Raw genomic sequence first — 26,320 nt, forward strand, 5'->3', positions numbered from 1 at the left:
TTGGGAGCTCCTAAAAACACAAAATAAGAGGATCTAAATTCCTATAATACAAAGCTGTTTCCACTTGGAAATAAACCCCTTATTTATGGAAAGTGATTTGGAAGTAGTTTTTGGCCACTAATGGAATATTCATTTTTCTTCTTCACGTGAACAGAATTATAAGCAGAGCAACTGCAATAAAACCAAATGACTGGCTGGACACACCGCAAGTACTTAAACAATAATCAATCAATTATTAATCAATTTAAAAATCCACATCAATACCAAAACCTTAAGATGTTTACGGAACGCCAGTTCAGAGCCAGGTCTTGTGGCAGGCTTTCCAGAGGCTCACATTCTCACAGGGGAGGACAAGCATCAAAGAAATAATTACAAGGCTGTGCGAGACGCACGGCGTGTGCCAAGTTCTAGGGTAGCACGGAGACAGGAGCAGCTAACTCTTCCCAGGAGAGGATTTACAAAAGGGTCCTGCTGTGAGGGCAGACAGGTAGACCATGAGGGGCCTTGTGTGCTAAGCCAAGGAGGAAGGGGGAATGTTTGGGGGTGGGGAGGAGCAGGGAGGTGACAAGGCCACTTGTACACGCTTCAAGTGGACCCTGAGAGGCCATGTGGGGTATGTAGTCGGGGGTAAGTCTGGAGGCCAGACGCCAGTCAGGAGACGGTGGGCCAGTCCATCTGAGTGATGACACAGCTTGAACCAAAGCTGTGATGGAGGCCATGGAGAGGAGAGGGACTGAGCAGTGTCCGGGAGGCGGAAGGGAGAGGCTCTGAGGAGGGCGTGAGTGGACCCAGGCTTCTGGAGAGAGAGCGGCCATTCACTGAGGTGGAGACGGAGGTCGAGGAGTGAGTTTGGCGGGGAATGTGTGTGTTCAGACTGCAGGCTTGTGGTTTGAGGTGCCTGGGGATTACGGGAACGTCTGTGGGAGGTGGTTGGGAGGCAATGGCTAACTTGAAAGGAATCTCGGGTGACTTCCAAGCTCAATGGGGCAGAAGGGGTTTCTCAGGGCACTCAGAGCCAACAGTGCTGAGAAGGCAGTCACGGGCTGGGCAGCTTTTCCAGCCTAGTGCGAGACTGGCACTAAATGGCCCAGCTCATGCTTGTCAAGCAAGAGCTCTCCATATGCACAGACGAGCAGGCAACCATATTCCAAGATTTGCTCCCGGGGGTGTATCCAAACCACTCTGTCCCAGATCTCTGGAAGACACGCTAGTGCCTAGTTTGGGCTTCGGTTTAGCCAGCTTTTCAAACTTTATGTTAAAGAGGTTTAGAAGCCTCTGCTCAAGTGGGAGAGCAGAGCACCTTTCGATGCGCTTTTGGGGATCTCCAGGTTGGAAGGCAGGCGATCGTGTAGTTTGCAGGACCAATCATCTGGAGGAAACACACGAATGGGGCCCTGGAGGGGGTTTACCATGATGTTTTTGCTGGTGGGGTGGGGGGTGCTGTCCTACTTCTGAGACGCATAGCGTGGCCAGCACGTAAGCAGGACTAGAACCCAGTCACTAGGCTCTTGCGGCCAGTCGGGTCCCACCAGCCAGGGTGGGGGCCGAGAAACAGAGGTGCCGTTGGCTGCGCGGTGTGAATCAGCTACTCAAGCACGCGTCTCCCGAGCCCCTTTCCTCATTTGTACAACGGGTGTTGTGCTTTTCTTCCTTACCAGCACAGAGGTGAGAGCACCTAGCGGCCTGTCCACCTTATTAGACACAGGGAGCAAAGCAGTTTCCAGGGTGGTGCTACCTTTGAGGACTTCTCCAAAGAAGGGGTCAAGGCAAGGTGTTCTGGCTGAAGGGTGAGCGGAGGACGCGGCTTCTTCACCCCTCCACTGCCACGGAGAGGAGGGAATGTCCATTCCCCCTCCCAGGAGAGAAAAGCTGGGGGGGGGGGGACCCCTTAGCTTCTCTCTGCACCCCTGCCAGGGGGGAGGAGTGCTTCCCCAGGGGCGGGGGCGTGGGAGAAGAACTGCCCATGCGCTTCTCTCCCTGCACCCTGGCACCTCCCTCCTGCAGAGCAGCCAGTCGCAGGCGCTGCCTGCAACTGTCCCCCTTCTCCTGTGTGGGGTAGCTCGGTCTTTTTAATTCTGAAGTGAAGTTTTAGCAAGCCCATCTGGCCTCAGGTCTAAAACAGTATTCTCCTTTCAGCCTTATCAGTAAAAAAGCTGGCATTCTTGTCTCATTTGACTATCTCCTCCTGGGCCTTATTTCTCAACTATTCCGAACTTGGGAGGGGAAGAAAGAGGTATTTAAAGCCTCTCTAAACCTAAATACTTTCCAAGGTAGGAACGGGCATTGTCAAGTTCTTTGAGGTTGTTTTTTTTTTTTTTAAATTTTTTTTACCGTTTTTTTATTTATTTTTGAGACAGAGAGAGACAGAGCATGAACGGGGGAGGGGCAGAGAGAGAGGGAGACACAGAATGGGAAACAGGCTCCAGGCTCTGAGACGTCAGCCCAGAGCCCGACGCGGGGCTCGAACCCACGGACCGCAAGATCGCGACCTGAGCCGAAGTCGGACGCCCAACCGACTGAGCCACCCAGGCGCCCCTGAGGTTTTTGAACTCTTTAAGAGAAAGCACACGTGATCAGGATGCAGGGGCTAACTGAGGATCCATTTACTTCGCTCTTGTCTGGAACCATCAACACGAGCGGCCATACGTGCGTCTGCTTTAGGAAACAATCGAATCCTTTGTGAGGTCAGTTTGTTGACAAAACATTTTTTAATTATAGGGCCCAACTTGGGACTGTGGGGAACGGTCCTCAGGGGGAAGGGATTGCCTCTGGGGGCTCTGAGAGTGCCCCAAGCTCACCCCACATCGGTGCTCATCACTCAGGGGTGGACTGTCCATTTGCTAGTCTGTCTCCCTCATTACGCCCCACAAGGACTTATTATTGTTTTTTGTACATGGTAGGTCTCAAGACACGGATGAACAGATAGATGCATAAATAAATGGAGGGATGGTCAGAGCCTCAGAGGAGGAAGCTGCAGGGAGGCAAAGAGGCAGAGAGCACCTCCTCTCCCCACCGGCAGAGTCGGCTCTGGCCCCGCCCGGCTCCTCGAAGGCCTCCCTCTGCCAGCTCCCGGGCACAACCACCCCCCTCCCCCCGCAGTGTCCCCACCGACCTCCCCTGGCTGGCCACACGTACTCCTCGAATGTGATAACCGTCTCAACAGTCTCTGGCCCAGATGGAAAGCTAAGCGTCCTTAAAGAATGAGATCCACAGAAACGCACAGCCAAGGCCAACTCTTTCTGAGGTTCGCCTGTACTGTCTGGCTAGTTCAAATTCTTTCGCTGGGACACATTCGCTTTAAGAGACACATCAAACAGCTGAAATCCCTGCCTGGTGAGGGAGCCGGAGTGGGCTTTGCAGGTGGACTGTCCTAGGTGCTGGCACTGTGGCCCCGGCCAGGTCCCCCTGGGTCCCCGGGCTTTAGTGCCAGATCCTTGAAATGTGCCTAATGATCCCTTCCTCAAAGGGCGAGGGCACAGATGACACATTTTCCAAAAACAGAATGTGTACTGTTGGGGTCACAGGAGTATTTCAGGTGACATATGGACGGACACTTAACGAGATTTTTTCGATATGCCTTAGAGAAAAAAACTGGACTGAGACGTCAGACCTGTGATTCTGTCAACGTCATTACTTAGGACGAGGCTAAAGCTGGTACCGACGTCAGGTCTGAGCCTATTTAAAGAAAAACAGCAAGTACAAGAATAGCGCAGATGGTAGGAGGGTGTGGCCAAAATTTTTGAAGTGGAACTCAAAAGCCTGTTCTTTGAGAATAGAAAGTCCCTAAAATTCCTGCTTGCCAGTAGTAGGCGCTCTAGAAACACCGCGGGTTTGGGTCAGCGGCCCACCAAACCGGGGTGCCTGGAAAAGCACCGAAGGACACCCCAGCCTGGGGGGGTGAGGGGCAAAGCCGGAAAGAGTTAAAAGAAAGGGGTCTGCGGTTTCCCCGGCCCATCCCCCCCGCAGCTAATCTGTCACCTAATGAAGAAGCGGCCGGCAGCAGTGAGCTGGCTGGCAGTTCACTTACAGCAAACTGATTAAGAATGTTCAACCAACAGCAGACTGTAGACCTTTCCAGAGAAAATAAATAGAGTGTAGACTGTATGCAAATGTGTTTGTCACTTTGACAGCACGTCTCAATTAAGGCATCTCGCGGCTGCGGGTAGGCTCTGTGGCTGCAGCTGTAAGGGAGAGCCCGCTGCATGGCTGATACTTGGGGCTTGACCTTAATCCGCATGCATGCATTAAGAAAAAAAAAATCCTGCCTTCCTGTACACTTGCATAATGCTGGCAGCCACGTGAGGGAAGTGACAAACGGGGAGAAAAAGCCACTTTCATCCTCTCCAGTTTACAGACCTGTGAAGGCACAGACAGTTCTTATTTCAACAGAGTTTGGGGTGGCTTTTTTAATTGTTTATCCCCCACCCGCACACATACACTCTTATTCTGCATTTAGCTGGGAATGACATTAAAGCGTCTCTACTTCTTGCTGAAATGGAAAGAAGGTTTTTCTCCATTTCAAATAGGGCCTCCTTTTTTGTGTTTCGAAAATGGAATGTTTAACACCATGAAATCCCTCTCCCCCGCCCCCTCTTTCTCTGTAATGGGCTTCAAACTCCAGCGAGGGGCTCTTTTCATGGGAAGGTTAGTGTGTGCGGGAATGAGGACAAAGGAAAGCAGGAAGCTGGCTCTAGAATGCCACGCTGGCTACAACGGGGGCTGTGCTTTCAGCAAACTCCGCCAGGGAAATGGGGTGCAGATGTCTCCAGCAGGGCCTGAGCCCCGGAGGAGGCCGCTCTTGAGGGTGCAAAAGCAACAAACACAGTCTGAAGATAAGCATTCAACCAAGGGAGCACTGCCCCCAAGAATGCCTCTTTCTTGTACTACATTTCCATTTTTATCACGTCCCTTTTAAGTGTAAAATCAGGAAAAGGGGTGAACCCCCCCGCAACTTCACGACATATGAACGTATCATCTGAAAATACTGATTACAGAGGAAGATTCTTATGTGTCAACAAACTCACCCCTTACAATAATAACCCAAAGCAACCATTTCATTAATTCTCTTCATTCCTAAATAGCTCAATGCCGGTACACAGTAGGCCCTTGATAAATAAATGTCTGTTAAAAACAGGGCATTTAAAAATGTATCTAGATCCTTTATGTGACGAAAAAGCAATCATATTTAAGATAAAATAAAAGAGGCTATTTTAATTATGCTCCATCTGATAAATGGCTAAAGAGTCAAGCGATTTAAAAATACATAACCTTGCGAATTCTTGTTACAGTCACATCTTGCTGACAGCCATTTTTCACAAACCAAATAATTATGACTTTTGCTCATCAGGAGAGTCAATTCGAGAGAAATAAGGGAGAGTGCACAATCCATTTCAACTAAAATATAGCCACCGCTTGGAAATAGGTTTAAAAATTCCGTTTTTCTACAGAATACAATGTTTTACTTAAGGGGGAAAAAAATCAAGCAAATAAGACAATTTTTCAAATGCTCAGGTCATCAAAAATAGTTGGTGAAAGAATCGGATCTCTAGAATAGTAGCGTGGGTGTTTACTCTGAGAAGCACCACTCCCGATATTGATTTTCAGGAAGTACATTAATAAAGAACTCCTAATTGATTTTTTTTTTTTAAGACTTCGCTTGTTGCCTTTTATTTGAAGGTGCAAAGAAGGGCCTGGGATGCTAAAGTGTTCTAATGAGATGCTTAGCTAACGGAGGCACCTTAAACGGAGTGCCTTGGAGTGGGGGAGGCGGTAGCTGCATTTAATGACTTCATTCAAGAGTTGAGCTAGTTTACGAGCAGAGCCACGCTGTCTCAAAATTTTTGAGAGTTCACCTTCAAAACACGCTTGTAACCAAATAAACGTTCAAAGGTGTGCAAAACTCCACGGAGTTGTTTTGCCAACGAGAGCGGCAGTGGAAAGCCGGTCTGCTGCAGGTGCTATATATAGCTTCTGCTAAAAAACCAAAGGGCAGGGTACATACCTGTCCGAAGTGGACAGTGATTGGCCTCCGGTCTTCTCGGAGCTTAGGGTCCTTGGTCTCCACCAGTGGGGACGGCACAGTCTTTGGCGGCTGCTCTTCCATGGTGGGGGCACAGCCATTCTCGGTGATGTCCTGCAGAGAGAAGCCAGTGGAGGTTGGCGTTGGGGTCGCGGCACCTGCTGTGTGCAGATGCTCCCTCCAGGCCCATGGCCAAGGGGCCTGCCCCGGAACACACCCTCTGGGATGTTCAGAGCCCGTTCTCCTCCGGGCGATGGAGGAAGCAGAAGGCTAACTAGGCTCTTTGACTTTTAAGGATTAGAGAAACCCAAATCATACCCGTTAAATTACAAAAACCAGGTAACAATTCATAACAGTGGGGGGAAAGTCTTTTTGTTCTATTACCTTGCACAGCTATTTCCATTTTTACATATTCACTTTGTCCACATGCAGACATTTAAAAATTACTTGCAATCACAGCTCATGCATAATTTTACATTCTATTTTCTCCTACTATATTATAAGCATTTCCACAGTACTAGTCATTTTAATGATAATTTTAATAGATGCATAATATTTCATTGAGTGGCTATATAATAACTTAATAACCCACTCTACTGTTACTGGGCATTTAGGCTATTCCGTGTGTGTGTGTGTGTGTGTGTGTGTGTGTGTGTGTGTCTTTCTAAACACCATAGTGATAAACATTGCAGTTTTTCTTTCTTTTGATTATTTCTTTTATAGAAATCCCTAGGAATAAAATTACTAAGTCAAAAGATATAAACATTCTAAGCCTTTTTATTCATTCTACCAAATTGCCTCCAATTTACACCAACTACTGACAATGGATGAGTTATCAGCTTCATGGTACTTGTTAGCCTTATCATTTAAAAAAATGTATTGCTAATTTAAGAGGTGCAAAATTAGACCTCATTGTTGTTTTAATTTGCATACTTTGTTATTTGTGAGTGTGGACACTTTCTCCACACTTGCTTCCTGATGATGTTACTGTCTGTGAGAATGAGGTGTTTATGCTCTATCTTTCTTAGCCTTTATCTTTCTGGCAAAGAATGATGAGACCCAGGTCTGAGTTAGGATTTTATGACTTGGAGAACACTTAAGGAACCAAAAAGTAATATTTTTAAATTCAGAAATTTACACTGAATTTGGACTTCTGGTGAATGAAGTCAAAGCATAAAGAAAAGAAAAACCCCACTGTGCAAAAGGCAGGGAATGGTTCCTTTGGTTCTTTGGGAGGATGATGGTGCCCACTTGTGCTCTATGGACCACGTGTTTTACTCAAGTCATGAACGTTGCTTAGATTCTCATTGGAACAAGGCAGAGAATAAAGGTACAAATAAAAACATTTTTAAAACCCCATTTAAATGATAATAATTTTTTTTTACCAAGTAAAAATAACTCCCAGTCGGAATGAAATAATAAAGGAAGGGCTCCTGGGTGGTTCAGTTGGTTGGGTATCCAACTTCGCTCAGGTCATGATCTCACAGCTTGTGAGTTCGAGCCCCGCATCAGGCTCTGTGCTGACAGCTTGGAGCCTGGATCCTGCTTCGGATTCTGTGTCTCCCTCTCTCTCTGCCCCTCACCCGCTCATACTCTGTCTCTCGCTCTCTCAAAAATAAATAAACATTAAAAAAATTTTTTTTTTTTTTAAAGAATGAAATAATAAAGGAAATTTCCAATTCTTCTCCTTGCTAAAACAAAGACATATTTCGGTCAAGACACACGCCTTTAGTACTCATTAAATTCTGCACACAAAAGACTTGACAACTGGTTGCTTTTAACCTAGCCAAATAAAGAGAATGGTGGCCAATGGAACAAAGTGGTCCTCTCTCGGATAATAATGCATTAAGGAAGAAACACACATAACATTTGTGAGCCTCAATCTCCTCATCTGTAAAATGGGGATATGGTAGCTAGGAGGAGTAAAGGAGATAAAGCAACACAAGTGCGTCTAGAACATTATTACTCAGTAATGTCCTACGTACAGCACTTAATAATAATGGAGTACTTACTAATAATAAGGTATAGACTTTATTATAATAAACTCCAGGGATCTACCTATCTATATGCAACCCCACACACTCAGCTGCAGACTCTGGTCCTGCTTGGTGACAACACAGGGAGGTGATGGCCTCTTGGTTTCACAGGAAGGGCTTGCATTAAGTGGCCCCCAAGTCTTAGCTTGGCTGAGGCTGCGTGATGAGAGGCTGCCGACAGCCAATTAGAAAGGGCTCTTTTGGAAAGGGGCTGCCCTAAGGTGCTCAGGTCAAGTGGAACAAAGAGGGGGAGGGGCTCCATCTGCACCAGAAAGTAACAAAGGGCAAAGGGGGCATTCTGGATCCAGGTGGGGTTACTGAGAAGACAGACACAAAGGTTGGGTAAAGCCAAAGAGTAAAAAAAAAAAAGAGAGAGAGAGAGAGAAAGAAAAAATAAATCCACTTTTAGTTCAGGAAAAATATTGTGCGTGTGTGTGAGTGACTGGCTGTAAGAAGCAGTAAGGTTACATGGTAAGAAAATATTCACAGTAATAAAACTATAAGATGATAGCCTTTTTAAAAAATGTATGTGGTGGTTTGGGGCAAAGTGTCTTAGTTTAAGCTTGTAAGTAAGCACTGTCTTCTAGTTTTGTTTTTACCACCAACTAGCTGATCTTTCCAACCTTTTTGTACCTATTCATTTGTACAACGGGGAGACCACCACCCGCCTGGTGAACTTCAAAGCTACGGGAAGAATGAATTAAAGGAGACAGAACACAAGGGAGCTTGAAAAATGTTACATTCCCGAGCAAACGGAACCTTCGATCTGTATCCCCGGGGGGGGGGGGGATGGATGGAAAGAGCGCTATCTAAGAGGAGCTCCCTTCGTTGTGTTGAGTGCCCACTATTGGCAGGCACTTTTCCAGACCCTTGACCTTCACCATCGTACTTAGTTTCCACAGCAACCATGAGGTAAACAGGATGATGGCTCTTTTATAGGTGAGGAAACAAGGCTTAAAGAGGGCAACTCACCCAAAGCCACACAAGCTAGAAAGTGGAGGAACCAAGAACTACAGGATTTCTGGCACTTAGACTGACATCAACTCCTAACAGCAGCATGCATGAAGACATCCTGAGCTGAGGAGGTGCTCAAGAGACCGTGAGGTGTGATCCCTGGAAATCCCTACTGTTAACACTGACCTTATGCTTCCGTGCCTCACGGTCTCTTTGCACGGTCTCTTTCCCTAAAGACTGCCTGCCTTCCTTGGGGTTTGGGTTCTCTGCCCCAGAGCCTGCAATATATAGTAGTACATGCTCTCTAACAAATCTTTGTAAATCGAATTGAACATTTGGAAAGCAAATGTGTCCAATATACAAATGTGCTGTGTATCAAAAAACAATGCTGCACGTTAATTTTCCTCAGTTAGAAGATCCTGAAGTGCGTAAGACTTCTCACAGTCCCGTGGCTTGCCCCGCTAACTTACTAACTTCTTCACTCTTTCCTGCCGCTGGGGAAGGACACCTCACTGCTTCCTCCCAGGGAGAGCAGAGCTGGGAGGAGCCCTGGTAAAGAAAGAAATGCGGCCAACTTTGTTGTACCTACCGGCAGAGATCTCACACATAATAGAGATCCTGTGATTAAAGAAATTGTGGTCTAAGAACTGAGAAGCTGTCAGCAAAGGGTTTGGGAAAATAGGCACTCCCAAACCCTTCTGGAGGGAATACAAATTGGCAATTTATATCAAAACCTTAAAAGAGGTGCATGCCCTCTGGCCCATTAATTACATTCCTAGAAATTTATCCTAATGAAACAATTAAGAATTCCTGCAACGTTTTACTTATGAGAATACCTGCCTAGGAGAAACTGGAACTAACTTAAGTATCCAACAAAGGGACTGACTAATGTATATATGCCCATCAGATAAAATTTTCTGCAGCCACGCAAAACAAGGACGAGCGGAAGGGAGAGACCTTTAGTGGTCTGGGAAATGCTCAGAATATAGTAAGTGAAAATGCAGGTTATAAAACAAGGTCATTTTCTTTTTCCTTGTCTGATTTGTTGAATTGTCTCCAATAAACATGTTTTTGTTGTTGTTGTTTGTTTGTTTGTAAACAGAAGGGGAAAAAAAAGACTATGGAAATGTCATTTTGAAAAAGCAAAACCAAGAAGCTGACAGGAAGGGTAAATCTGTTCCTTCCTTCCCGAAGGGTCACAGGGGAGGGAGGCACTAGACACAGCTGTAGATCGGAGGCCACGACACGGTGGCGAATCTCTTACCAGGAGCCCTGGGGGCCCTACCAGTTCCCATCTCTTGGTAAAGCCAAGGAGTCAGAAAATAATTCAATTCCCATCACCTTCCCTAAGGGTTTGCTGGAATCAAAAAGCATGACTAGGGTCTAACCTCCACCTGTCCATGGAAGAGGCAGGGACATGTACAGTCACCGGACAGAGTACCAGAAGAGTAAGGGACATGTACAGTCACTGGACAGAGTACCTCTGAGAAGGCAGAAGGCAGAAACCTAGGGGAGGCGGGGGGCGCTGAGTGGCCTTGGGTACAAGCTAGGGAGGGGGCTGGACCCAGAAGGACCTGAGGACAGGACTTCATGAGGCAGAGATGTAGCTAGAGACTTCCTGGCCCAGGGGCATGTAGAGAGCACAGCCCGGTTAAGGAAGGGCAGGTGACCCAGTGGCTGGGGCATTTCAAGAACCCCCTGGCTGAGGTGGAGGAAGGTTTGAAAAGTCTGAAAGGTTTTAATCAAGAGAGTGACTCAGAGCTGTGGCCTAGAAAAATTGCTCTGGTGGCTGTGTGGATGACCAAAAGGACGGTGACCCCATGTCAGCCATGCTCTCAGGGTATATGTACACGTGGGTGTCTGGGCAGATCGGCTGCTCTGATGTGGGACATGAGGAAACGAATAGGATGAAAATTCCCACTTAATGAGTGGCTACTAAGTGTTGCTGTTGCAAGGCATTACCTCTTCTAATCCTTACAACAATCCAGTAAAAATGGATCCTTCTCCTAGTTATAGATGAGAAAGAACTAGGTTCGGAGAGGTCTAGTAACTTACTCAAGGCCACACAGTTAATATCTTACACAACCGGCTTATCTACCTCAGGAGCTCAACTACCACCCCGTGGTGTCAGAGGTTTAAAGGCGGGTGTGAGGCTGAGCCCTTAATATCTGCGACTCAGATTACTGGTCTCCAAGTTCAGATTCGTGCAGCGCCCTTCTTTTCCAGTCTACCTCACGCCGCAGCAAATGAAAATTAAAATATGGATATTGATATCGAAACAATATCCAAAGTTGGAAATTTCTGTGAATGAGGCTGCACCGTTATTTTAATGTGTTGGAGACAGGGAGCTGACAGTTGTGTGATAAGGTGTGAAAATGTCTGTTCTACGCGAGTCTACCTAGATCTGCCTGCCCCACACGCGCTTACTCCCTTCAGTACACCAGGAGATGTTTGGCCAGAAACTCGAGGCTTCGCTAACCCAGCTGTGAATTTGCTCCTTTCCATCAAAAGCTCTTTATCAACAAGCTCGATTTGTGTCTCCAAGATCAAAGATTTAAAACTTTAAAAAGGGCTGTGAAATGGGCCCATTCGATTCAGTCACTCTAATATGGAAGAAAAAAGGTAATTCTTCAGGGGTTTCCCAGGAGATGACAAAATGACATTCTGATGTGAATATCTTAATGCTCCTTGCAGGTGAGAAGGAGCGTGTGTGTGGCCACTGTTTTCCAAACAGCACTCCCATGCCACCCTCGTGTGACGCTGTAGGAGTGCAATCTGTTGACAGTCACAAACCCAGCCACACGGTGGCGTTCTTCTGGAGGCCAGGTCTGGTGTGGGGGGGGGGAGATGCTCTGGAGGAAAGCACTACACTCTCTGATTAGAAAGCGACAGCCGGCAAGCATCTTGGCCATTTCTTCTTCTTCCTAATTTTGAGCTTGACTTCAAAGAAGGCCAAGCTACAGAAGAACTTGACCACCTTGCTGCATTTATCCAGAGAAACATGTTATTATCCATCCTTCTTCTTCTTCTTCTTCTTTTTTTTTTTTTTTTTTTTTTTTGTTGTTGGGCTGAAGCAGAGCAGGTACGGAATAAAGCCACACTATAGTATCTATTAACAATTATTTGCCAATGGTCACACGGATACCGTGAAAGCTCCTCTTTCAGATGCTTTGAAAATCTGCTGCACAAATGAACAAGGGATGGAAAAGGGGCCCTGTGCAGTCATATTAGAGATGGACCCTCCACACACCATGGTGACCTCTCCGCAGGTCGGCCCCACATTTTCTATTTGCAATTCAAACCCAAGGCGGGAGCACAGAGGGCAAGATTGGGTTCTTGATTATATCTGCGAGGTCACCATCACTATGCAGAGTTAGAGGAGGCCAGGTGGCAACCCAGTACATTTGAAAATTGGATCTTTGTTGGGAACTGCCTCAATTTCATAGCAGAAACCAAACTTGAGATGTCTGTATTAGACGCATCTGGGGAGCCACACGGATATGTTGCTGTGTGAAGGGGGGTGGGGGGTGGGGGGTGGGGGGGGGAGGGGAACAAAAAAAAAGCCAAGGAAATATTTTCTGCCGCAGTGAGAGAGGTCAGATGAAGCCAAATCCTAAATTAGCTCAAGAAAGGGAGCAGGAGAGCACATCACTGAAGACCAAGTCCTGTCTGCACTGAACAATGCTAGAGTTTCAATTACAAAATAGCTCTTCCAAGAACAACTGCAAAATATCAAGCCTGTAGAAATCTGTAAGACCGAAGGGGGGAAAAGTGAAAATTGAAAAAGGTGCACTAATAGATCTGTCAACAGTCCGATGGTGACAAGCCACATTTCTATAAAATGCCTTCACCATTTGTGTCACCTGAAATGTACTGACACTTTCTATAGAACATTATCTCCTGAAGCTATTCTTGAAAAGACTGGCAGGGGGAAGAGGAGAAGGGGAGGGAAAAATCTGCTTTAGATACTATCAAGGAGAGGAAGGGGGGGGGCGGCGTGGAAGGAGCGCGATCTGGATTGTTTAAGTGAACCTTTGAACAACAACATCACAAAACCGGAGCGGAGCCGGTTATTTGCAGAAATGTTACGTATCATAAAAAGGGGATTTTCGGAAGGCCCAGCGCTTCCGTGTACCAGGAGGGAGGCGACGGCCTGCAGAGAGCAGATCCGACCAATAAGGAACATCTGTCCTCCGCCTGAGGAGGGACCCCTTTCTTTACTTACTTCCAGTAGTATTCTAACACCAGCTGAGCCGAGATCAGGTCATCAAGGAGGGAAAATTTGGTGAGAGAACTCCCCCCTCCCTGTCACTCTGTATTTTATCCCACTCAGTTACACGCGGCTGGGGTAGGAGATAAAAAAGTATGTATAGGACTTAACATCCAAGAATTCCACCTGCCGGCCTCTGGCAGGGTGCAACAGACCACAGTTAAGGTCTATCTGGATTTACATGACAGGAGTTTTATTTCGGGACTTGAATCTTGGCCGTTAAAAATTCACTCTCAGCTGAAACTAGGAATTTAAATGCTTAGTCAGAACAAATTATTTTGCAATTAAAAGAAAGGAATCAATTCCTTTGACCATTGCAAGTTAATGAGAGGTCCTTTCTGACTTCATAAAATTAAAACTGCTTTCAATTTTTTAAAAACTGCCAAGATAGACAAAGGCCCTTGTTCGAGTTGCACACTGGGGGGTGTGGGATAATGAAGTCAAGTGCTCCCAAACATCTTTTGGAAAAGCAAACACTTGTTTTAGACGGGCAGTAAGAAATGCTGTTGTCGTAAGAGCATGGATGCTAGAAATGGACGGGTCTGGAACCTGATCCCATTTCTGTAGGCTCCAGCAGTGTGTCCTTGGGCAAATTCCTTCACCTCCAAACCACAGTCTAGTCTCTTTACACACAAAAGAGGAATAATACCCCGCCCCGGGGCTGTTCTAAGGCTTAAATGTAAAAGCCCCCAGCACGGACCATCCTTAGGAAGTGGTGACTGAAGGGTGACAACAGTAATACTGATGACATTCATCATAATATAAAAATACCCTCTGCTCTGTTCACCTCCCTGTACAAGGCTAGAGAATCAGGCAGGGGACTCTGGGCCAGCGTGCAGCTGTAGGTTTCATACCATTTTACTGATGGTCCAGGAAGATAATCAAAGTCCTCTCCCTGTCTCCCAAGAGTCTGAAATGGGAACTGCTGGGCTCCTCTTGGTGAACCCACCACCGTGAGGAGAGCCCGCGGAGTCCTCCAGAAACCCACCCTTTGTGCCCTATGTCTGCATGGTGGCCAGGTGCCTGCTGGGATCATGGCAGTCATTTCCCTGGAGATGCTTCTGGGTTTTGGTCATAAGCAGCCCCAGGGCAGAGGTCGGCTGTGGTGCCCAGATGGGGGGCGGGGGGTGGGGGTGGCGCTGAGCCAATTTCGATACAGCCCGGTGAACCCCAGGCCTGGTGGGGTGGGCAAGGGGCAGACTGGCAGTGGGGACTCTGAACTTGCTTGCCTTTGTGGGTTTAAGCCAGTCTTAATGTTATTTGAAGACAGTTTTTTGTCTGTGAATATTTATAACAGTGTGAAAACTCCCGGACAGCTGGTAATGCATTTTGAAGTGTGCTAACAACACTGTATCAAACAGCCCTCTATTGATCACATCATACTTTTTTGTGGCCACGCATTTCATACACGGTGCTTATACATTTTGAATAAGAACTTCAAGTACCTTTTGCTTCAAGCGGTTTTTCACCTCTTTTATTCCCATTTTTGCATGATCTTTTGCCTGCATGAAAAATTAATTTAAGTTAAGATTCCCTCTCTGTTTCCAGCAGGGACTATGCTTGATTTCAATCCGTCGTGAATCACCTTCTCTGATTACTAGAAAAAGGAAGGAAAAATGGGATCATCAAGTCGAAAACATAATGGCTATGAAAACAAATACAATGTTAAGAGGTTAAAAAAAAAAAATCCCTTAAAGAGGCTACGGAGATTTTATTTTCTGCATTTTGATGGCACTGATTTTTTCCCCCCCTTCCAAAGCCCTTCATCTGCTCTCTATGATTATTTATCTCAGCAGCCCGGTGATAGCCACCAGTAAGTGTCGAGCAGCAGCTTTTGAGGCTGCCAGAATCTGAATGTCTATTACATTTCACCAGGGCAGGGCCTCAGGACCAATTTTCTGTCGGGGCTGAATGGCCTGAGCAGACACATTGCTGGGTGCCCCTAGTGCCGTTCCTTAAATCTCATTTCGGTACACACCCTGGCTTTTATTTTCTGTCGTTTTAGACCTGTGTGGTTCTCTTGGCAGGCCACCCGCCCGGTTAAAATAACTGCAGTTTAAGCACGGAAAGGACTAACAAAATTAAAAATGGAAATAAAACAAAACCACCCCAGTTAAGTGGCTCACAGTCAAATTAGCAAGCAAGAGAAACCATGAGAAAAAAAAAAAAATACTTGAGGCTTGTAAAAGATGGCACATCGGATCGGGAACTGACGTGTTCTCCTATTTTCTCTCTGCTTGTGGGCATGGGTTTCACAAACAATGCACGTCCTATAGGGCAGTGGTGAGAGAGATGATGAAGAATTTGGGACAAAAATCAGGGAGTGTGTCCCACCGTGAACAGTCTTCAGTAACCAGCAAAGGAGCTGCTTTATTTTGACGTGATAATGGGGATACCCACAGGAAAGGTTTTACCAGAACGCTCCGCAGACCACGCCTCCAGGTCCCAGGGACACCGGCACAGAACAGCCAGCATCTTAAGCCACCCAGTCTCTATTTTAGTACAAGCTAAAACCAGTAGCTTCCCATTTCTTGAGGGCAGCAACTGTGAGCACAAACAGTTTCAATGAAAAACATCACCGACCTGGTCACAAAATATCAACACTACATAATTCTAAGAGCCTCGGAAGCTTTAGGATACAGCCAGCCCCTGATTCACCTCTGCAAGGCAGGGTCAGGTGTATTTAAGGGTTTTGTCATGCTAAGGAACAGATCTGTTTGGATCCTGAGTGTAAGACCCGTACTCACAAACTTATAGACAGTCTTCATAGCTGGGTTCGCCTTTGTTTTTACGGTATTCAGAATGGCTCCGCTTCCTTTCTATAATAAAAACATCAATTGGCAACTTGGACTGAAGAGAACAGTAGGCCAACACCAACAGAAACCTCTTCCCTTTAAACAAGTTAAGCAGCATTCCAAGAGCGTGTAATTTAATTAGAGAAACAGGCCTAGATGGTAACTGGTCCTGGGCAAGTAGTTACGGCCATGGTAGGATCACGATGGGTGGTTCTGGGAGAGCAGGGTGCGGATACAGACACTGATAACTAGGCGCAGGGGGGCCCAGTATTTTGGTTGGCACCAGTCTGCTGGCTGGAAGAAAAGCTCTTCCCAGGCTCTCTGAGGCAAGGTTTCCCCATAGCAATCTATGACTTCTCAAGATATTCTAGTTTATTTGGCTACCCGGAATCATGTGCCTTCCTTTCCTCACCTTGGTTTTCTGTGTTGTTAGTTTTAATCACTCTGGCAGGCTGCCTCCCTTAACATTGATATCTTGAGAAAAGGAAAGAATGAGTAGCCATCAACATTAATCATGGCTCTCGTACACATCCGACATACCGATTTCTTGGTTTAGGTTCTCTGGGAGAGCGGGGAGAAGAGGAGGAAAGATGGCTTTCCCAGGACACAAAGGAGGCCAAGGGATGGATACGTAGTGCACAGGCTCTAGGTATTTTGTGAGCCCTCACTGCAGAGGCACCTGTGTTAGCCTTGCAGGATATGGAGTCATGGGAAGGCTGGCCTAAGCCGTCAAGGACCTCCAGTATGGGGGGTGGGGGGGTATGTGCCCCAGGGTAAACAGCCGCAGCTGAAGGTCCTGAGGGCCGCACTACCTGTGTGCGCAAGGCGCGTGGAGGCAGCTCGTGGTCTGCAAGGTCAGAGAAGGAGTTAAGGGGATGAAGCATTTGGCCTGGTCCATGAGGGATGATGAGGAGTTCACACAGGGGGATAGGATGGGTAAGGGCATTCGAGAGATAGGGAAGAGCACATTAAAAAAAGTGCAGAGGCTGAAAAGCCATGCGATCCTAGGAAGTGGTCAGTGCATCATGGGAGGAATGACCAGCGGGGCTGAGGCCAGATGAGGTCAGCTCACGAAGGGCCAGGATATGGAGCCGGCACTCCAGAGGATTTTTAATCAAATGTATCACATAATCTGATTTGTGCTGGTTTGGAAAGATAATTCTAACTGATTCGAACAAAGAGAGTGGATCAAGTGGGTATATAAAAGAATGAGATACAGTAATGTAATTATTAGGATTAACACTTAGCACAATTTTTGGTAACAGCCCGTATTAGAAATTTTGAGCTTTAATTAAAAAACACTGCAGTCTGACCCAGAAAGCATTCTGTGTCATAGGACAATATGAAATTTTGACCTGCTCATTTATTCCATACTGCTTTCCAAAATTACTCAGTATCCTATTTCAATGGTCCTTTGGAATATTAAAACTCCTTTTATCAATCAATCAGCAAGTCCTTATTGCTGGTCTGTGATTTGCCAAGTGCAGTGTTTGGCCATACAAGAAGAACAAAAGAGGTCTTTCACTGAGGAATTCCTTACTCTCGGCCAAATGCAGCCACTTCCAAGGGACCTGACTTGGCAGTGGTGTGCTTGGCTCGTAAGCAGAAAAGAACACTTATCACATTATGTTGCAGTTGCCTGTTTACGTGTGCCTCCCCAAGAAGACAGCAAGCTCCCCAGGGCAGGGCCTGTGTCTTTCTGCTCCCCACTGTGTCCCCAGCATGGCCTCCGGTACACAGGAAGCCTTCAGCACATGCACACTGATAAACCCGGGCAAAGGCGAGAAGTTGAATTCTTTAGTGGCTTCTGAAGACCTAGGCACCTGGCTTCTAACACGGCCAGAAACTGTTCATAACCACAGCAAAGGGATAAAAACAAAAAAAAAAACAAAAGAAACCCCCCAGTGATTCCTGGGAGCCTTTGCTGTGAAAAACACTGCAGGGTGGCAAGAGGGACACATTTTTGGTTTTCCCATGAAAATGTCCCAATCGTGCTGGTCTGGAAGGAGACACCCCAGAAAACGCTCTAGGATGACAACATCCCCTCAACACTCCTGGGCCAGCTTCCTGAGACGAGGAAGCTTCTCCTGGCTCTCCTTGCCCTCACAGAAGGATGCTTCGGACAGCCTCCTCCTGCAAGCCTCCACCTGGCACTCGATGGCCTGGCTTTACAAACAGAAGCATCTTCAGCCGAAAGAATGGAGGGCCCCAGGCGGGATGACCACCCTGTGGGTGGCAGGGGAGGCAGAGGGCTACCAGGAGGCTCAGAGGGGCCCGGGTAGCTCTGAGGGGGTGCACACTTACCCGGACTGTGGAGAGCCACTGATGGTAGAGTTTATCGCTGCCTGGGGAAAGAGGAATCAGAGAACGGGTTAATGTTATGTGCCCTCAGGAGTTCCTCCAATTGCTTACAGCGAGCAGGACTTGGAAAGTTCAAAATCTAGAGAAACACGTGAGGCTCCCGTGCTCTACTCCCTGCAGGAGGCAGCCGTGAGTTTTCTTTCTCAAACTGAGATCTGATCCTATCAGTGCCCTGAGTGCCGACCCAAATCCTCCTCCCCCACTGCCTACTGGATAGAGTTCGGGTGCAACCCCTTAGCAGCCCTAATCTCTTCTCCAGTCTCGTCTGGGCCCCTCCCACATTCAGCCTTTCCATCCCGTACTTCCATTCCCCGCTTTCTCCATTCCCTCACCAATGCTGTTCCCTTGGCAGCCGCCATTCCCCACTCTCTGTGCTGAGTACACTCAAGGACCGGCTCCGATGTCATTTCCTCGCTAAGCCTCTCCCTCCCCGTCCTCTGACCAGCCCTCTAAAACAGGCAACACCCACTCAGAAGTCCACATTCTCTGAGGTTCTGTGAGCCAGCCCAGGGCAGGAACCACAGGGCTGCGTGTCCCCACACTGCTGGACACACACGCAGCCCCCAACACACCGGGGCAGTGACAGGGAAAGGAAAGGGAGGCGCTGTTGGGGAACTTACTCATTTTATCTGGGGGGGATAAGGAGGTCTTATCACCGGACAGCTTTTCTAGAAGCTCTGAATGACTTGACTTAGTTTAATAACACAGAAAGCCCCGTCTTGTCCTCAGAATTCGCATTCAACTCTGAGAGTGCGGTCTCCTTTGTGAAGCTCTCACGTTAGCATGAGGATTAGTGGAGTCCTAGTCTAACCGCATAAGAGCCTATTTCTGCTCTTTTTTTCCTGCACTGGTTTAATCTGTATCTGTCTTTAGTTACGCATCTCTTTCTCCCACCACTAAAAGCTCCTTGAGGGCAAAACCGGGTCCTCCGGTTCTTACTCCATGGGGCTCTGGAAATGTCTATCAGTGACCCGCTGTCACTGTCCACAGACTCGGTTTATTGGGGACTTGCGCTCCCCGTGCAGCACAGGCTGGTCAGGCCTGTAAACGGGGTTTTATAGGTGAGATTCTGCCCGACTCTAGGAGTTGGGATTATAAACTCAGTCCAGACCAGACACACACCCAGCAGTGAGGGGGCTGACAGCATGATTATTATGATTTTGCACTTGGTTTTGGCTTCACTGCCAAAGACTAAGGCTTTGGGACTCGGAAAGAAGGCCAGATCGGGATTGGAGAGTCACTAACACCTCTCTGGGCCTCAGATGCCTCCTCCGAAAGAGGAGAGGCCGACCTCTCCAGGTCTAATAGTCTGTGGCGACCGGGCACGCTGTGATGACTGTCACCTTTTAAAGAAATGCCCACTTAGCAGTGAACCTGTGCTAGCATCCTGTCCTGATGGCTGCATGGGCCTTTCCTCATGGACTCTGAGTTAATCTCCACAGGATTCCTGTGAGGTGGGCAGCGTTCTCCTCGGTGCTTAGACGGGGACGCTTCAGCTGAAGGGGGGACATGGCCTGACCAAGTTCTCACCACTTTACTGGAAGTGGGGGCCCCGATTTGAAGCCAGCTCTTCTAACTCGACATCTTGAGTGCTCTGTGCTGTAGCAGGCTGGCCACTACATTTAACTAGACTTTGGCCACCCAGGGGAAGCAGGTGACCTCAGGACAGAAGATCTCAGACAGGCCAAGGTACCTCTGTCGTATCAGAAAATGAAGAGGGATTCCTCAAGCATTTCAAGGGTGAAATCAGTCTCTCCCTAACCCCCACTGAAGGGAAAAAGAAGCTAATGTCACTCCTTGCCACGCACACTCTAGTCCCACATAACGGCCCACAGCACGGAAAGGAAAATAAAACGCTTTCTCACCAGCATACTCGCCCATGCTGATCTCCTCTTCAAAAACGTCACTGAAACCTTCGCCAGAATTGAGAAGATCCAGTCTACCATCGATAAACTATATAAAGAAAGAACAAAAGCGTAACAGCTTATGCAAAGAAACAGAGGGAAAACCATTCAGCTGGGCACCTGAGGGTACAACCAAAGAACCGCTATGTTTCCCAAGACAGGAAAGGGCCTTTGGAACCGTGAGGTTTTTGTTTTGTTTTTTTAAGTGAGTTTTCAAAATACCGGCTGCATGTTTATGATAACTTGTGAAATCGAATGGCACATTTGTGAAGGGTCTGTCTGGTCGCTGACCACCCTCTGCGCCCACTCCCCCTCCCCAGACGCTGTGCCCCTTCAGGCTGAGCCTCGGTCCATCCAACACGACAGCTGCAGACAGCCCCATCGGGGGTCCAGACACGGGCCACCCTCAGGAGGGCCGGTACCTGTTTGAAGAGCTGTAGCTGGATGGCATTCTGCAGGAACTGCCTCATGGCTCCCGAGCGATAATGGGACACAAAGGCTTCTTCACAGAAGGTGATTGGCTCCTCCTGAGAAATGGAGATGGGAGAGGAGGGTTGGAGGCACGGGGTGAAGGCGGTCAGTTCTTAAACTCAGTTAGACGGCACTTCTCCATCTGCTAATTTATTTAATCCTCGTTTACCTGGCGAAGTGGCTACTGTCATTGAAGGCATTCTATTCTGTGGAAGAGGAGGCAGCTTCAGAGAGGAAAAGCCACCCGCCCGAAGTCCCAGAGCTGGTGGGAGGCAGAGCTTCTGAACCCCACCCCTGGCCCCCTCCATACGAGCCAGTCATATCCCGACAGCAAGCCAGTGGGATGTGCCTTCCAAAGCGATTAATTTCCAAGCTTTTCTCTTCACTTTGAAGAGAATCCTTTCTTCGGGTAGCACCTTGTACAGATGGAGCCCTGATAGTAAAACTGCCCAGATGCTCTTTGGGAAGCAAGGGGCAGGGGTGGTGGTGGCTGGGCTCTCCTTGCTGGGCCTCCTCTCTCACCCCAGTACCTTTGCAGTCCCTGAGGCCTCGGCCATGGAACACAGTTTGGAAACCATTTACACAGGGCTCTCAACCATTAGCAAATTATAAATTTAAAATATTTACTTATTTACTTTGAAAACGCTTATGAGGGAGAGAGAACGAATATCCCAAGCACACTCCATGCTCAGCACGGAGCCAGAGGTAGGCTCGATCTCACGACCTTGAGATTGCCACCTGAGCAAAAACCAAGAGCTGGATGCTTAATCAACGAAGCCACCCAGGCGCCCCTAAAATGATTATTTATATTAAAAAGCAAGGATGATGAAAAATAAGATTTACCATCCAGTCAACTGTGTGCTTATGACGTTTGATGAGGAAGGTACGCTTTAACCAAACTACACTTTATGAGTGAAGAAAATAACACCCTAAGCGGAAGACACAGCCCATCCTTGTAGTCAACACCTCGATCCTTCTTTGAAGGTATCTGGAGTGCTCATCTACTCAGACAAGTCTTTAATTCCAGTGGTGGAGCCTCAATTCTGAAAGATCAGACTTTTCTACCTTGAACTGAATTAAAGGGACTCCTCCCTTCACAGACTTGGTGGCAAACACAGAGATGTTTGAAGCTGCACTTTTATCCTGTTTTAATGAGTTGTGTGAGTGTTAAATTTACTGTCTGGTTGCTGTAAATTCCAAGGGTTCCTCCTGCTTCAGTCTAGCCAATATTAGCTCAGCAATTGGGCAGACATTCTACAAAAGGTGCCAGGATGCCCCCCCCCCCCCAATTAGGGTGGGGGGAGTGCTTATTTTTATACAGTTAAACCCCACCTAATTTTACAAAGGATTGGAGACAGCCTACACCGGCACCTGAAACAAAGAAAAAAATCAGAGCTGAAGAATACGTAAATATATAAAACGTGTTTACTTAGGAAAAGAGTATCTGGATATGCACTGTCCTGTACATATGGTTCCTAAAACAAAGTTACAAAATTAGCTCTGAGTTTCCTGGCTGCAAAAGCAAGAAGGGAAATGTACAAACTTTACAATTGTCCACGAGGACAAAAAGCATAGTGGTTCCTCAGGAAAAAAGAGCTTTTCATGACACTTGCTACTCTGACATGTATCTACACCTTCCTTGTTGACCAGCTGAGATGGGCTAGTGATAGCAAAGGCCCACCTAACATCCCATCCTTGTGGCCTGCAAGTTCTGCTTCCCATCCTGGGAACCACAGCAGGGCAGTGAAGTCCCTCTCCAGGCCATCTCATCCATGAGCAGTGTCACCCATACACGGATGACTCCTGATAATACTGTTGCTTGGCATCCTTCGCTCTAAAACCGTATCTGTCTCAATCCCCATCTGGATGGCCCTTTAGCACCTTAAACTCAAAATGGCCAAAACTCTCAATTATAATCCCACCCAGACTTTACCCCAAATCTGTTTCTTTCTAAAACAATTTTTTTTTTAATCTTTACTTTTGAGAGAGAGAGAGAGAGAGAGAGAGAGCGCACGTGAGCAAGGAGAGGCAGAGAGAGAGGGAGACACAGAATCCATAGCAGGCTCCAGGCTCTGAGCTGTCAGCACAGAGCCTGATGAGGGGCCTGAACCCATAAGCTGTGAGATCATGACCTGAGCTGAAGTAGAACGTTCAAGTGACTAAGCCACCCAGGCGCCCCATGTTTCTTTCTTAAGCTGGCACTGTCCACAGCTACCCATGAACCTATCACACTGCCCAAGTCCTCCTTGGTTTGCCAGGGAAAGGTCTCAAGTTTGTCCCTATTTGCCATCACTGCCTGGCACAGGCCTGCTCACCATGGTGGAGACTGAATTCTATGTCCCCTCCTGTCTACTCCGGCTCTTCAGGATTTCTAAAATGCACGTTAGATCATGCTACTATCCTACTCAGGAACTGTGACTGCAGAGGGGTTAAACTTCGTGATGATCTGGTTAATGTTCACTTCTTCCACCAGACTATAAGCCTCACACTGGCAAGAGGGCACCCGTTTCACTCAACATCGCACACTTAGCAGCTCGGGAGTTATGGACACAGGGTCCCATGTGGGAGAGGAGAGAAACGGTCCTAGCTCCTTAGCTGGGCAGATAAACCCTTCCTAAGCTGAGCCCAGCTTTCTTTTCCAGAGTCCTTTTGTGTCCCTTATTCCTCCCCATACCCTCTCCCCCCGCCCCCCCCACCACAGGTACCTTCTGCTCTAAGTGCATTTCTCCTGATCACAGGGCATGTCCTTTTCCACTTGCTTCCTTGCGTTTGCCAGTTTTGTTCCTTGCACCTGGACTATTTTCCTCTTTTTTTTTTTTTTGTTAATTTTTAAAAATGTTTTTATTTATTTTTGAAGGAGAGAGAGAGACAGAGCATGAGCAGGGGAGGAGCAGAGAGAGAGAGGGAGACACAGAATCCGAAGCAGGCTCCAGGCTCTGAGCTGTCAGCACAGAGCCCGACACAGGGCTTGAACCCACGAACTGTGAGATCATGACCTGAGCCGAAGTCAGATGCTCAACCGACTGAGCCACCCAGGCACCCCTGGACTATCTTCCTCTTAAACACAGGCCTCTGTGTGGCAGTCACTCACCCCTGCTCAATGCTCCCACCCTGCCTGGCATACTCCCTGGGTGCTGAGTAATCTTCACTGGTGTCCCTATGACCAGGAGCTAAAGAGGGCAGAGGTCCTGCTGGACTTCAGGCTACACTGCCCAGACACAGTGCAGAGCCCCCCTCTATATCCCCAGGATAAAGAACCATAGGATGAGCCTGACCCTGGTTCCTGCCACAGGAGCCCCGTGGTCTTGGTGTGGCTGAGACACCACTTGGCCTGATGGTAAAGAGGTCTCCGATCACGATGCCAGGTGAGTGACACGGGTGTCCAGGGAGCTTAGAGCTCCTTGGAGGAAATGCTCATTGGAGCTGTTAGCATTCACTCCTAGAGCTGTGGCCCAGTATTGCCAGGAAGAAGTCTGCTGAGGGACCAATAAATTCGAGAGAGAGTTTGCAACCAGATTTGTATGTAAGGGTAGCCTGAGGCAGAATTTAGTTGTAGGAGAGCAGAAAGAATCGCAGCTTTAGGGAGACATGAACATTTTGGGCCTGTTGCCTACTTACTGGAGGTGACATCCCCCCTGGATCAGATGTCTGCGCCATAAAAATGGACAAAAGGGCAGGGATGGGAAAGATTCAGGGAAAATGTGACAATGGGGGCTTTTTCTGTAAAAAGCTTAAAGGACAGCATCAGCAGTGTGAGTTAGACACGGGGACAAATGCTAACATACAGTGTAGAGCTACTGGAGTGGGGTGGGCGGCAAAACGTCCACAGGAGCCAGGAGACAAAAAGGCTAATCCTCCCAGGGTAGCAGGCCAGAGACTGTGCGAGAAAGTGGGCACATCTTGGCGGATCCTGAAAGCGTGAACAGAAGTCAGGTAAGCAAATCCCATCTATGTAGAGCAACTGTTTAATTCTAATCCTGGTGAAGAACAGGGACACTGTCACCCCTTGTCACGTATAGGGGTCTGGCTGACCACAGGCACAGAGGGCTCAGTTCCCTGGAGCTACTCACCATCTAAGGAAATGGTAATCACCACAGTTCACCTAAATCTTTACAGAATAACAGGGAGGGTCACTTGCCCAAGGTCACGAGACCCATAAATGGCAATGGCCTTCAAAGCCCAGCCATCACGCATGAGGTCCACTCCAGGCCCAGGTGGTCTCCGAGGCCCCAGTTCTGTTTGGTCATCTGTAAGAGAGCATGTGACTCCTTCAGGTTGGGACCCCTCATGTTTTCAGGGTCATGAGCTTGACCCTGGTTGCTGCCACAGGAGCCTGTGGTCTCAGTGTGGACAGATGTCCCACGCACTAGCCCCACAGAGATGAACACTCCCGGGGTACTGCCACAGGTCCAGACCAAGGAAGCTGAACCATTTGCCCAAGCTATTCGGTTCTCCCTCCTGTGGTTGAAAAGGCCACCCCACTCCACTCCCTGCAGTGGAGAGGAGTAAGGGTGGGTGTCTCCTGAAACCCTTCTTTGTAAGAATTGCTGATTTAGTTCTCCTGTTATGCTGATTAAACCTTTTGTCTTCTTAGGCGACATTTAGCGATGGGACCACTGGCGGACAGCTACATGAATGCAGGCAAGTCAGACCGTGAGTGTTCAAGCTTAGATCACATTAGTAGAGTTTTCCATCTATGACCCGGAGGACAGTAAAACACAGCTGCTTAACCCTATCGAGGACTTTGGTACCAACAGACAAGTTTTACTCCTGGATTATCTTCTTGACATATGGAACCAATTGAAAACTTCATTACTAATGAATCAATCTTTGTTAACAGGTGAAGTTGGTGATTCCAAAGGTTTTTGAGACTTCTAGAAATAAATGGCTTTTATCCACAGCATTGTGGGTACTGGCGTAAAAATAAAATCTCCTCTTACAGTCTTCTGAGGAGACAACTTTCCTCGTTCTGCTGGTCTATACTTAAAGTACTACACTCCTTATTTTCCTGCACAAATTTATCAAAAAAAATTTTTTTTAATTTTTTTTTTAATATTTATTTTTGAGACAGAGAGAGACAGAGCATTAGCAGGGGAAGGTCAGAGAGAGAGGGAGACACAGAATCTGAAACAGGCTCCGGGCTCCGAGCTGTCAGCACAGAGCCCGACGCGGGGCTCGAACCCACGGACCGCAAGATCATGACCTGGGCCGAAGTCGGACGCTCAACCGACTGAGCCACCCAGGCGCCCCGATTTATCAAAATTTTATGTGCACATTTACTCTGCAATTCTAAGGGGAAAAAACGAGGCACTCCTTTATGGCCCTTGCTTAAAAATATATAAATAGTAATTTTGCAAGATTGAGCCATGCAAACATTTAAAAAACACCCACTATGTGCCAGGATCTATATTAGAGGAATATAAACATGAATAAAACACATTTCCTGTAAGTAATACCACTATCAGTTGAGGGGTGGGGAGTAGCCGAAGGTGGAGATGATCCAAGAATGG

General features: G+C 47.5%; 1 protein-coding gene across 21 annotated transcripts in view; it reads right to left on the minus strand.

The window, feature by feature from the left end:
- DENND1A (DENN domain containing 1A) overlaps positions 1–26,320 on the minus strand; it is a 509,645-nt gene that overhangs the window by 46,276 nt on the left and 437,049 nt on the right. For all 21 annotated transcript variants that reach the window (XM_060608727.3, XM_060608728.3, XM_060608735.3 and 18 more), the window contains 6 exons: positions 20,762–20,866; positions 20,301–20,388; positions 18,379–18,419; positions 16,027–16,098; positions 14,725–14,781; positions 6,002–6,133 (listed from right to left, as the gene is read on the minus strand). In XM_060608727.3, the coding sequence (XP_060464710.1) occupies positions 6,002–6,133; positions 14,725–14,781; positions 16,027–16,098; positions 18,379–18,419; positions 20,301–20,388; positions 20,762–20,866 (495 nt within the window). The remainder of the gene's footprint in view (positions 1–6,001; positions 6,134–14,724; positions 14,782–16,026; positions 16,099–18,378; positions 18,420–20,300; positions 20,389–20,761; positions 20,867–26,320) is intronic.

Source organism: Panthera onca, chromosome D4 (genome assembly GCF_046562875.1).
Source record: "Panthera onca isolate mPanOnc1 chromosome D4, mPanOnc1 haplotype 2, whole genome shotgun sequence".
NCBI lineage: Eukaryota > Metazoa > Chordata > Mammalia > Carnivora > Felidae > Panthera > Panthera onca.